General features: G+C 40.2%; 1 protein-coding gene across 1 annotated transcript in view; it reads right to left on the reverse strand.

The window, feature by feature from the left end:
* Positions 1 to 8333: 8333 nt before the first annotated feature.
* The window catches only part of LOC139469813 (bone morphogenetic protein receptor type-1B-like), a 72979-nt gene continuing 67685 nt past the window's right edge, over positions 8334 to 13627 (reverse strand). Inside the window, exon 11 of the mRNA XM_071252112.1 lies at positions 8334 to 13359. Coding sequence (XP_071108213.1) covers positions 13216 to 13359 — 144 coding nt within the window. The 3' untranslated portion in view covers positions 8334 to 13215. The remainder of the gene's footprint in view (positions 13360 to 13627) is intronic.

Genomic DNA, 13627 nt, shown 5'->3' on the forward strand with positions numbered 1-13627 from the left:
ACAATCCAGTGATTAATATGATGAGTATCGATCCACGCAATTGGGATCGATGACATGCATCAACAGGCGATACAGGGACGATACAATGTGAACCCATCTATGGCATTCATTAACACTGGTGATGGTATCTGTGAAGAGTGAGTGAGTGAGTTGGGTTTAACGCCGCTTTTAACATCTCTCCAGTTATATTGCGGCGTGTCAGCTTAATGCGGGAGGAAAGCCCGAAGTGATGCAGGTCTCAGACGTTTACCACTTCGGCGAAACCCACGAGCACGGGTATGGTGCTGACAAACCTAGAAACATAATCGGGGCCAACCGGGATTCGAACCGACAATCATAGGTTTCTGGCGTGCCCAAGGGACGCAACTCTGCACAGCGAATTGCGGCGCCTTAGACGACTGGGCTACCCGTGCCCCCGTATCTGTGAAGAGGTATGAGAAAAAAGCGTCTGTGCATCCTGGCATAATTAACGATCGTGGGTTCATGTAAGACTAACTGACATCTCCCTGACATTGTTACGATCGAGCTCCGCACGTAGCCCCCGCTGTTGACTACATAGGAAACATGTACCACGGGGAAGTTTATCTTTCTTTCCTATTTTATTTGTTTCGTTTTTCAGTTTTTCTTTAAAGGATTCGGGTCATCTTGTGAATATTCCAATTACGTACATAATACGATTTCATTTACAGTTTTTTAACTAAACTTGGTATGGCATTACAATGGGGCTATTTCAGAAATCCGACTGAAGGTTTCCGGGGTATGTTGAAAGGGAAGCAACTCTGTTTCTTACCGCTTCGTTATAACTGACATCGCACGAACTGTAGTCATATGTCTCACAACGAGTGTTCGAATCTGGTACATTTATCTAAGTTGCAAAAATATACATTTGAGATATAAAAAAATGAATATTGGACAAACACATAATAATGTAACACCCTCAGATGTAGAATACGAATGGTGACTGAGTTAGCAGAAAATAGTATGATGGAATGGATTTTGTTGCCTAATTTACTGTTGTTTTTCGCCGAAGTCTGCAATATTAAAGTATATCAAGTCACTAAACAGTAAAATTGAATATCGATATAAACAAATAACGTTACATTTTGGAGGGATGTTTTCATGCATTCAGTAGATAAATATGAACGTTTAAAATGAATGCTAGCTGCAACTCGCTGGCAAGTCCCTTCACAATTCCTCGTCACAGTTCAGACCCGTGAAGATCTGGGGTAGAATAGGTCTTCAGCAACCAATGCTTGCCGTAAAAGGTGACTATGCTTGTCGTAAAAGGCGACTAACGGGATCGGGTGGTCAGGCTCGCTGACTTGGTTGATGCATGTCATCGATCCGAATTGTATGGATCGATGCTCATGATATCAATCACTGAATTGTCTGGTCTAGACTCGATTATTTACAGACCGCCGTCATATAGCTGGAATATTGCTGAGTGCGGCGTTAAACAATAAACCAACCAACCAACCAACCAACGTCACAGTTCAACAGTTCATAGAGAGGTGGGCATGGGGATGTGTACCATCCATTCAAACTCAATTTTCTTAAAATATGGGGGTAACATGTCAGTTTGAATCCTTTTACGTCCAAATATTAGGTTTAGATTTGATGTTTGAGTGATCGCAAACCACCACACACACCGCACGGTCACACATACACACAGGCACACCACACACATACCCCACATACACCTTCTCAAGCACGCACACGAGAGGGTATCAAAACATTTTGGAATGGCCTGAAATATTTTCGTGAGCTTTATTTAATTTTATGTTTTCAACAGGGTCCCCTTACAGTATAATATACTTGTTCCATCTTTTCTCTAGGTCGGTCATCAAGGTCAAATCCTGGTCTGTCGATTCTTGGTCCTCGAGTGTTTGACCAGGCAAATGGGAGAACCTGTCACTATGGGCGAGATCTGGTCAGTAAGAGGATGGGGAGGACCGTCGCATTGACATCCCTGTACACAAGACACTGTAAGGTTTACTCCCGTAAGAGTGAGTGAGTGAGTTGGGTTTAACGCCGCTTTCAACAGTATTACAGTTATATCGCGGCATGTCAGCTTAATGTGGGAGGAAAGCCCGAAGTGATGTAGGTCTCAGACGTTTACCATTTCGGTGAAACCCACGAGCACGGGTATGGTGCTGACAAACTTAGAAACATAATCGGGGCGGAAAGGGATTCGAACCCACAATCATAGGTTTCTGGCGTGCCCAAGGGACGCAACTCTGCACAGCGAATCGCGTTGCCTCAGACGACTGGGCCACCCGTGCCCCCTACTCCCGTAAGGACTACAGCCCATAAGATGCGGAGGCAGCTGACCTTGACTTCGTTATACCATATTATATGTATGAATGCTATGTTATCATGTATCTAAGAAGGTGAATGAAGTACATAATAAGATATCAAGTGTTATGTAGTTCTCATAGCAGTAAAAGGCGGACCAGTCTATTAGAATGAAGGTAAGTAACACCTACCGCACTGACCACCACACTGTTGTTGTTCTAAGCTGTAGTTCTTATGGGATGCAGTTCTTTTGGGATGCAGTTCTTTTTAGATGTAGTTACTATGGGATGCAGTTCTTATCGGATGCATTTCTTACGCAATGTAGTTCCTATGCGATGTAGTTCTTAAGGGATGCAGTTCTTATGGGATGCAGTTCTTATGAGATGCAGTTCTTATGGAATGCAGTTCTTATGCGATGTAGTTCTTATGAGATGTAGTTACTATGGGATGCAGTTCTTATGGGATGCATTTCTTACGCAACGTAGATCTTATGCGATGTAGTTGTTATGCGATGTAGTTGTTATGAGATGTAGATCTTATGAGATGTAGTTCTTATGCGATGTAGATCTTATGAGATGTAGTCCTTATGTGAAGTAGTTCTTAAGGGATGCAGTTCTTATGAGATGTAGTTCTAATGCGATGCTGTTCTTATTGGATGTAGTTCTTATGCGATGTAGTTCTTATGAGATGTAGTTCTTATGGGATGCATTTCTTACGCAATGTAGTTCTTATGCGATGTAGTTCTTATGCGATGTAGTGCTTATGCGATGTAGTTCTTAAGGGATGCAGTTCTTATTGGATGTAGGTCTTTTGCGATGTAGTTGTTATGTGATGTAGTTCTTATGCGATGTAGTGCTTATGGGATGTAGTTGTTATGAGATGTAGTTGTTATGGGATGTAGTTCTTATGGGATGTAGTTCTTATGGGATGTGACTCGTGAAGATCCGGGATAGAATATGTCCACAGCAACCCATGCCTGCCGTAAAAGGCGACTATGCTTGTAGTAAGCGACGACTAACGGGATCGGGTGGTCAGGCTCGCTGACTTGGTTGATCCATATCATCGTATCCCATTTGCGTGAATCGATGCTCATGATGTCAATCACTGGATTGTCTGGTACAGACTCGATTATTTATAGACTGCAGGCATATAGTTGGAATATTGCTGAGTGCGGCGTTAAACGGCAAACAAACAAACAAAACCACCCATACGACAAGCATGGGTTGCTGAAGGCCTATGAATCTTCATGGGAATCGTAGCAATGTATAAGCAGCTAGTCCATGTTGGATAGTATAGCGGAGTTCTCAAGCGTAAATACTTAGTAAGTATGTAATGAGGGTACGCATGTCTCTGTATAACCACGCGCAGTACAAATGTTATTTCTTGACACATTATCACACGAATTTCCAACCAGCTGCTAGGTACAGGGGGTTGCCAATGAAGAACAGCAACTTGTCGTGGGAGAATTTAGTATATTTTACGCACGTTTCCTGAACCAAACAACCCCCAGACCACATAGTCCACAGATTTATTGACGTACAACACATTTCTCAGTGATTGAGGACATGTATCACGGAATCTTTCGTCTTAAGTTTTGAGCTGAGGAATTATCTGTTTCCTGTTAGCAGGTTATGTACTTTTGGAAAATCAATGTTTATGTTTCAAGGATTATCGACTGTATTTCATCCTTTCAGTGGGGGCACGGGTGGCCCAGCCGTCTAAGGGGCCACGATTCGCTGTGCAGAGTTGCGTCCCTTTGGCACGCCAGAAACCTATGATTGTGGGTTCGATTCCCGGTTCGCCCCGATTATGTTTCTAGGTTTGTCAGCACCATACCCGTGCTCGTGGGTTTCACCAAAGTGGTAAACGTCTGAGACCTGCATCACTTCGGGCTTTCCTCCCACATTAAGCTGACATGGCGTGATATAACAGGAAAAAAGCGGCGTTAAACCCAACTCACTCACTCATCCCTTCAGTAAAAGAGCGAGTTAGTTCACTCACATAGGGTCGTGGCTGCACGTGTGTGTGGCTGCTTGTACTAGTCCGGACTTAGGCCGGTTTTATAATGCTGGCCCAGTGACATACCATGGCGCAGTTTAACATAGATACCCAACTCAGACACAGTATACTGACCAGTCCTTGATTCATCCCCTTAAATGCAGAGAGCCTGGCAGGGCTAAAAAAAGTTTGTTGTTTGTTTGTTCTTTAACGCCGCACTCAGCAATATTCTAGCTATATGACGGTGGTCTGTAAATAATCGAGTCTGGGCCAGACAATCCAGTGACTGATATCATGAGCGTCGATCTACACAATTGGGATACGATGACATGTTTCAACAAACTCATCGAACCTGACCACCCAGTTCCGTTAGTCGCCTCTTACGACAAGCATGTTCTTACCCAGATCTTCACATTTTTAATGTATTGAGGGATGATGCGGTCTGGATCGAACCACCTACCTTCCGCTCTCCAAGGCAGACGTTCTATCCACTGGGCCACGGAGGCGGTCTCCTTCGGTAGAGCCCGGACCCGGGTCTTCGGCGTGACGAGCGACCGCTTTAACCACTAGGCTACCCGACCGCCCCATAGATCATAGGACAAATAATTGTTATGTAGGGTCACGTATAGAGTTATGGAGATAAGTTAACCAGATTTCATCTGTATTCCCTTTTCAAAATTTGTGCTAAATTTTTTTGTGTGTGGAATGCGCATACATACTAAACAAAAAAGGTTAGGGATCATGAATATATTTAAGGGGGATATTATTATGAAACTGTGTGCTCAGTCTTCACTACAAAAAATATCCCCGTAAAAAATATTCAGGATCCCGAGAACCTTTTATTGTACAGTGTACAACTGATTTTCCTGAATTTGAAAATGGCATGTATGCATTCTGCTGTCAGAGATAATACATGCAACAATCATATCCATGTACCCATGTCATAATGCCTTTGCTATCCATCCATCTGACAAAGTTCGATACAAAAGACGAACATTTTCACCATACCTTGAAGACTTTTCTGGTGCCCTTTTCAGAATTATTTGTGATATCATAGCTTTGTTTGTTTGTTTGCCGCCGCACTCAGCAATATTCCAGCTATATGACTGCAGTCTATAAATAATCTAGTCTATATCAGACAATCCGGTGATTGACATCATGAGCATCGATGCACGCAATTGGGATCGATGACATGCATCAACCAAGTCAGCGAGCCTGACCACCCGATCCCGTTAGTCGCCTTTCACGACAACCATAGTCGCCTTTTAGGGTAAGCATGGGTTGCTGAAGACCTATTCCACCCCGGATCTTCATGGGTCCATATCATAACTAAGAAACGTAACAGGTAACCATGGCTGTAAGAGTGCCTCAACAAGGTGTCAGCCAAAGGTTCAGGATTCTGGATTGAGTGTTACCATGTTGGCAGAGCCGACATCAGTGAGGATGGGTGGTTATGTACAGGTGAGGTGAGGTGAAATGAGGTTTGACGTCGGGTCCAAGATTATTGCACTTATATAGTGCATGAAGGTGTGTGTGGTGTGTGGCTGCTTGTACTAGTCCGGACTGATGCCGATTTATAGTGCTAGCTCGCTGAGATACCATGCCGCAGTTTAACATGAATACCCCACTCAGACACAGTATACCGACTCCAAGCCGACCAGTCCTTGTTTTAGCCCCTTAATGCCGAGCGCCAGACAGGGTAACAACAAGTACCATCTTTTAACGTCTTTTGGTATGACACGGTCGGGGATCGAACCCCGGACCTTCCGCTCTCTGGGCGGACGCTCTACCATTAGACCACGGAGGCATCGTTTATGTACAGAGTGTGAGTTAGCTGATCAAGTGCCATGATGCTCTGATGGCTAGGGTCTACAACCACTAGTCTGTCAGGCCACTCAATCATGTTTTGTTTGATTGTTTGTTTGTTGATTAACTCAAAACTTAGCAATTTTTCAGATATCTGACTGCGGTCTGTAAATAATCGAGTCTGGACCACACAATCCACTGATTGACATCATGAGCATCAACCCACGCAATTCGTATACGACGACATGCATGAACCAAGTCAGCGAGTCTGACCACCCGAGTCTATTTGTGGCCTCTTACAAGCATAGTTGCCTTTTACGGCAAGCATGGATTGCTGAAGACCTATTCAATCATGTAAAGCCCCCTCCATACATGTACACCAGCCTTCGGCATTCACGCAAATCAGCTAGCCTGAGACTACAAAATGTGCCGAGGACTAGTGATCCAATGATGGTAGACCCATGACAAATAGATTTGAGGGCTATAATTCTGAACCCTTTCTTAATGCTTCAGTTTTGCTGCCACAAGTTTGTCTTGTTCAAGCTGGACCAACTACAAACGCCCCGGAATAGTGAAATAAGGTTACCACAAGTCTTCTCGACTAGTCTTTAAAAAAATAATTTTCTGAGGTTGTACACACAAAACAAACAGTCATAGTTGGTAAATACATTTTATTGCAAAATGAAATTCATTGCATAATTTTCTACAAAATAAAGTACATACCATTTAATGCAATAAAAATGCTGCATAGGTATATGAAAATAAGAGTCTCAGACAGCCCCTGGCTTCAGAAGAAGAGTGGCACACTCTGGCCTATGTCAACATGCATTTGCAGATAATACCCAACTACCAATCCATATTTGGCTTAAGTAAAATTTTGGTGTGGATTATCGTTGTTAATTTCAATTAATTTCACATACATCGCAATCAGATCTTCAATTTCCATTCTGCAGTGAAATTGGATCAATTTTGTATTGATGCAACATTGTAAGTTTATTTTCACATTTTAATACCTCTGGGCTAAGCTTCATGTAGACTTGTGACCTGGGCAGCTGAGGTGATGTCAGACTGAATCAACAACAGTCAAACGGTTACACTTTTGGTATAAGAAATTCTTTGACACAAGGGAGGTAATCTGTGAAATTTGGAGGCAGCAAAGAAACATGTTCATCCAACAATGAATCAAGACAATTCACTGTTACATGGATTTCTCGGAACTTGATAACATAGATTTACATATAACTTAATATTGAGTTTGTGGTGGTAGTAGATTCAATATGTAATCTCTCTAATAGAGACAGTATCATCTTAAGGTACCATATAGTACAAGCTAATTAATGGTATCCTAAGCAAAGTGCTTGTCAGTAAAAAATGTGCATACATCTACATCAGATTTCTTTTCTTGAATATTTAACATAAACCTGATAATTTTTACGGAGCATTAATCCTTCCTTTACAGAGGAAATATACACAGAATGAATAAATTCAAACCATTCATAGTACTTATTATCAATACCATATTCATCATAATAAGCACCTTGAGTGCTTAGTAAATGGAAACGGGGCGCGTATTAAAACATACACAAGTTTAATTTATTGGCCTAGATCAAGTGGTAGAGAATAAAAGAAAATGAAACTAAAACATTTTCAAGTATAGTTACTGGCCAACTATGTAGCCTTTCTACACTGCTGTGTTTTCTGTAAAAACTCAGAAATATACAAAAAAAATTATGGACTGTCATGTACATTTTTGGGCTTAGTATGTGGCACATAAAGAGATTACTTATAGACTGGTTTAGAAGTTGCTTATTGGAGCTACAACATCCAATACAGTGAAATAATCGGTAAGCGTGTGGCTTCCATGATGCTTTACACAGTTTTTCAGTTACATTATGACTCGAAAAGCTTAACATCAGAGTAAAAGCTCAACATGATGCACGCTGTAGACCTGATCACTTCGGTGAAATCCAAAGACACAGGTAAGACGCTGGACTGTAATCAGCAGATACTGGCATCGCAAAGGTATGCAACTCTTCACAGTGAGATGTGGTACCTTAGACCATGAGGCCCACCTGTGGTCTGGATGTTGTCAATTCGGGACAGGATTGATCTGACACCAGAATATATGACACACGATCTCTTAATTTTTGGGAATAAAAACAAATCATACTACCACCACAGTATTGATACATAATGATTGACACCACCACAACGTGGTTTCTGTCCCCCCCCCCCCCCCCCCCACAGTATTCTCTACCCATGAGCGTAACAAAGCTCAAAGCCCGAGAGGGATTCTGATAGCTTGCAGGCTTGCCCTTATTCTATAAGTTAGTGCTCAAAAGTGGGACAAAGAAATCGGCTTGTGACTGTAAATGTTCAGTCACCGTTTCCTATCTGAAGAAATTGGTGATGGTTTGAGTGGCCCAAGTGTCTCAGACACCACAATTCTTAGTGCAGAGTTGCGTCCCTCAGACCTGCCAGAAACCTATGATCGTGGGTTTAAATCCCAGGTTTGTCCTGAGGTAAAGTGGCGAAAGTCCAAGCCTTACATCACTTCCATCCCACATTGAGCTGATAAACCGTGACATAACTGTGAAACCTTTCAAAGCGTCATTAAGCCAAACTCACTCACTGAAGAAACTGTCCACTCACCGTTTCATGACCACATTAATTACTGAACCAAATGCCCCTCTCCTCCTAATGATACAAGACCTGTTTCTAGCTTCAACATGATCTCACTTCATAAGCTAACAGAAATCAAGGTTCGCCCAGTGGTTATAGAAATATTTACAAAATATACATTCAAAAGCTCTTTGAGCCATATTACAGCCAAAGACAATGTACAACTGGTTAAAAATCCATACATTCAAATCATGTAAATTATCCATAAAAATGTAAGCATTTTGATTTTTTCTCAACAAAATATTATTAATAGGCTACAAAGATGATCACATGAGTATCTACTGTATTACTCAAGATGATTACACACTGTATAATTAAGTAGCAAACCTGGTGGTGGGTTGGGGGTAGGAGACCTTTTCTCCCTGACGAGTTAGTCATTCAAAATACATGTAGTCTAACGCAGCGGTTCCTAAAGCTGTCAATCATTTCTTGAGATCACTAATGATTATTACATTTGGAGCTATATGTATATAGAACAAGTATTTTTCCTTCCATGAAACTATTTAACCTTCTGAAACCTACAGGATTGATTTGAAACAGAAGACAGTTCCCCACCTGAAAAATGTTGTTAGAATGGCAGATTTTTATTTTATTTTCTATTGTGAAACAATTTAATTGTCAGAATTTTCATTGTCTCATGGTCTACACAAAGTCATGGAGTATGTTTTTGTCGAAGCACAATTATATTACAAATATAGCCAACAAATGCTAGAATTATTGCAAGGCTTACACAGCAAAGCAATGAAAGAGATTTGTGAAAGTCATGAACCTTTAAACAGAGAAACAAACTCCATTGCTACATAAAACATACCCTTCACGGTATCACACCATTGACATTTGTTTAAAGAAGTAGAACTGAATCTGATGGTTAAACATAGTTTCACGGAAGTAGGTCTTGTTTACGTCAATACATGACACCTGTTATCCTCAATAACAGAAAAGGGTCAAATGAAATAATTTAACGGTAATGCCAAATCAAAATCTATCTATTGTATTGCTGTATGGGTTCTGATTGTTATCAAATATATATGTATATATATATTTCATTGAAGGAATAACTGTCATACAATAAGCAGGAAACAATTGACAACATTCAGTTTAAAAAAACACTGGAGGAATTCCTGCCTAACATGTAAAATGTTAGATAACTTTTCAAAATTAATTTATCCATTGAAAAGACTTACAAAATGTCTTAAAGAGCCATTTACAAGCTATGATAGAAACATCATGAATTACACATAAGTGTTGTATAACTTCATTAAAAAATTCATAGTTACATTATCACTGAATTAAGTTGGAAAAACTGTTAAATATGTTGAAAAGATCAGATGAGGTACAAAATGTATTTTGTTTAATAACTCATTAAGCTATTGACTTTAACACTCAAGTTAATGAACACGACATCACCTGTGATCTTCCTCCGACCTGGCAAATTATACAAGGAAACTGACATTCCAACTGGCCTGGTTGACAGAAATTGACATAAACAGTTGCATCTATAAGACTGGAAGACTAGGAGAATAACATGAAGAAGCTGGACGACAGCGACGGACGACAGCGACGGACGACAGCCTCTGACAACAGAAATGGAAGCCTCTACGAGATTGCTTACAATCTACCTGACTGAGGTAAGAGTACTCGACACTCACAGGCCACCCACTGCACATGGGGACAAGGCATATTTCAAGGCTACAACTTGTCTTTCAAATGAATTTTAGTCATCAGAACTCTATTCCCAAATTGTAGTTATGTTTATCTTTGAGATTTGGTGAAATGTTAATTCAAGATCAAGGCAAACTTGATGCCTGTCCAAATATCAGGTTTTGTAGAAGCTCTGTTTTAGTAATGTTTAATTTCAGCCTCTATTCTGAATCCCATGCTAAATTTCTTTCCATCACGTAATGTCAGTAAAATGCCCATAGGATGAGAAATTTACCCCAAAACATGCCCCAAACAAGTTTGCACTAGCAGACTCAAACTGTTTCTGCACAAAGTGTGCAAATTGATCAAAATTCCAAGCTTATTTTAATTGGAAGCTTAATGTGCACATGTTCCTCACAGAGTAAATTGAGTGACATGGGTGACGTGTCAGTGTCATACGGAAGTTGAAACAACCACTATGGTTGCTATATGGTTCTGCGGGGCAAGATATTCTTGCACCATCGTAAATAAATGCAAAGGTTGCAGTATCACTTGATTACCCAGCAGCTCTAAGTACAACAGACATAACATTTTCTGGAACGTTTTTCAAACTTGTACATTCATTTACTGCATAAGACATAACTATGAGATATCTAAAACTCAACAAGATGAGGCATGTTTAAGAAACATATTACTAACTAACTCACAAAATTGGCATCGTCTGGTTAAGTACAAATATTGCTACAGCCATAATCACTTCTCAGTAACACTTAAAACAGTTTGATTTCATTCATATTTGCACAATCAATTTTTGATTAAAATGAGTATGCTAAAACTATGTAAAACTGGGACAACAGACTTCAAGTACAGCAATGTTTGGCATGTTATTTCACAGTTGGGCTGTCGGGGGGAAAAACACATATATATATGTACATATATACAAACAGAGGTTTCTTCATAAAAGAACCGCTATTGTGACTTGATATGGTACAGTAAACTACATAAAAATAAATACAATTTGGGTTATCTATGACGTCAGAATGACCTATGTACAAGAGTGGTATGTTACCATGGAAATGGACTTCATGATGCTTTATGCTATGAAAACTGTACACTTTGAATAATGTTCTAGGTTCCTATGTACAAAGATGACGTCTAACTGACCTATATGTGATAAGCATTGAAACATTGGTGCCAACGAAAAACATTTCTCATAAATACAAATTGAAGATTTTCAACACTGAACTGACAATTTCTGCCTTATATTTAAGATAGATTCAATATCCACTATTTCGTATCATTTAACAAGACTTATACATATCATATGTACCCGAAATGGCATCCATGCCATTCTCTTTTCAAACAGGTCTGCACATAAATTATAATTTATCACAAACAATTATTGAGCATGGAAATAAAACAATTCAAATGATATTTGCAGTCATTCAAATAATGCTTAGAATTAAAACAACATATTGCCATTATGTGATTGGGTATAAAAAGATGGATGTGGTAGGTTTGTTCTTGCTGATGAATAGAGTAAAGCTGATTCATATATGGGTCAATGAAACAATTTTGTAAATAAATTATAAAATGCCATTTAAAGACTGTCCTTGGTGGGAGAGATTAGGTCACTAGTTCGCTAGAGCAAGTCTATCCTATAAGTTTGATCAAGCTCATTCAATGGTAGACTGTGGTCAAAGGGAGATAATCCAGTAAGACGAAGACTTCAGTAAATCTTTTTGTTGTTGGTTGGTTGGTTGTTTGTTTGTTGTTTAACGCAGTATTCAGCAATATTCCAGCTATATGATGGCTGTCTGTAAATAATCGAGTCTGGACCAGACAACCCAGTGATTGACATCATGAGCATCGATCCACGCAATTGGGATTGATGACATGTCAGCGAGCCTGACCACCCGATCTCATAGTCGCCTTTTACGACAAGCAAAGTCGCCTTTAACAGCAAGTATGGAAATCTTTTTGACTTGTACCTGTACCAATTTCATCATTCTCAATGTCTTTCGAACTTGTGATAAACATTTGGCAGTACACCCATAAACTCAATTTCCCAAAGATGGTTAAGCACATCCAAGTTTCTAATCACAAGGGTGAAAGGATTTATGCTTTAAAAATAGCATAAGAAAAAAATGAGAATAATTCCAGAGACGTAAAAAGGAAGGAAGCAATGGATAGCATGAAAGAATAATTTTCTCCGTACTGATGGGCATGTATCTTAAATAGAAGTTATTCATTTGTAGCAAATAGAGTTATCTCCCTTAGACCAACAAAGCCTGGGTCCATCCACGAAGGTCTCAAATCAGTAGAGAAAAAAACAAAACAGTTTCAAGTGTATTTCACACAATATGCGATGAATGGACCTATGAAATCAGCAAATTAAACCAAACGTTCCATGAAAACAATTGAATCAATGATTAGCTTTGGTGTAGATCTAATGATTCCTTCACTGAAGTCTGCCTGATCTACCCTTATCTGAATACACCATATCCTGACTTCATATATTCCTGTGGTTGAGCAATCAGTTTACAAAATGCATGAAACCAGACATGCATGACTGTGCAGCCTGCACAAAGCAGGGTGCACTCCACGCTGCACGTGCTGCCACATTCGTCTGGGACAAGAGGCATGGACGTGGCTGACTCCGCACTCCGCGTTCAGTTGCACGCTGGGTCGGTGGGACAAGTGGTCTCCTCTTCCATGAGAACAAGCATCTGTACACAGCACTATATATTCAGCATTCCCTGATTAAGTTTAGCTCCTGTCTGCCCGATGTCATCATGACTGAGACGACAGCTTTGTGTGGAGTTCAATGCTCTCCAGCATCTTTCCCAGTGTCTTTTTAACACGCAATGATGTGAGTCTGGCTGCTGGGTTAGGGCTCCAGCACTCGATCATCACCTTTGTCAGGATCTTCATGTACTGTGGAGGCAAGGCAGAGACAAGGTCAGACACACAGGAAACAAAGTAGTTACTTAAGAGACAAGAAATTGCAAAAAAATTCTGCTTCAAACAAGCATGAAAAAATCATATCCCTCACGAATACCACCATTTTCAAGTCAAAGTTGCTGCCATGGAAACTAGAAAAATAAATGTTTAAAAAATCCCAAACTATAAAAAAACACCAGTTCACTACTAGACCTATCTATGTGCCAAGTTTGATTAAAATATCTCGCATGGTTTATGAGTT

The sequence above is a fragment of the Haliotis cracherodii genome, unplaced genomic scaffold, assembly GCF_022045235.1.
Source record: "Haliotis cracherodii isolate W230 unplaced genomic scaffold, xgHalCrac1.p SCAF_2, whole genome shotgun sequence".
In the NCBI taxonomy this organism is placed as follows: domain Eukaryota; kingdom Metazoa; phylum Mollusca; class Gastropoda; order Lepetellida; family Haliotidae; genus Haliotis; species Haliotis cracherodii.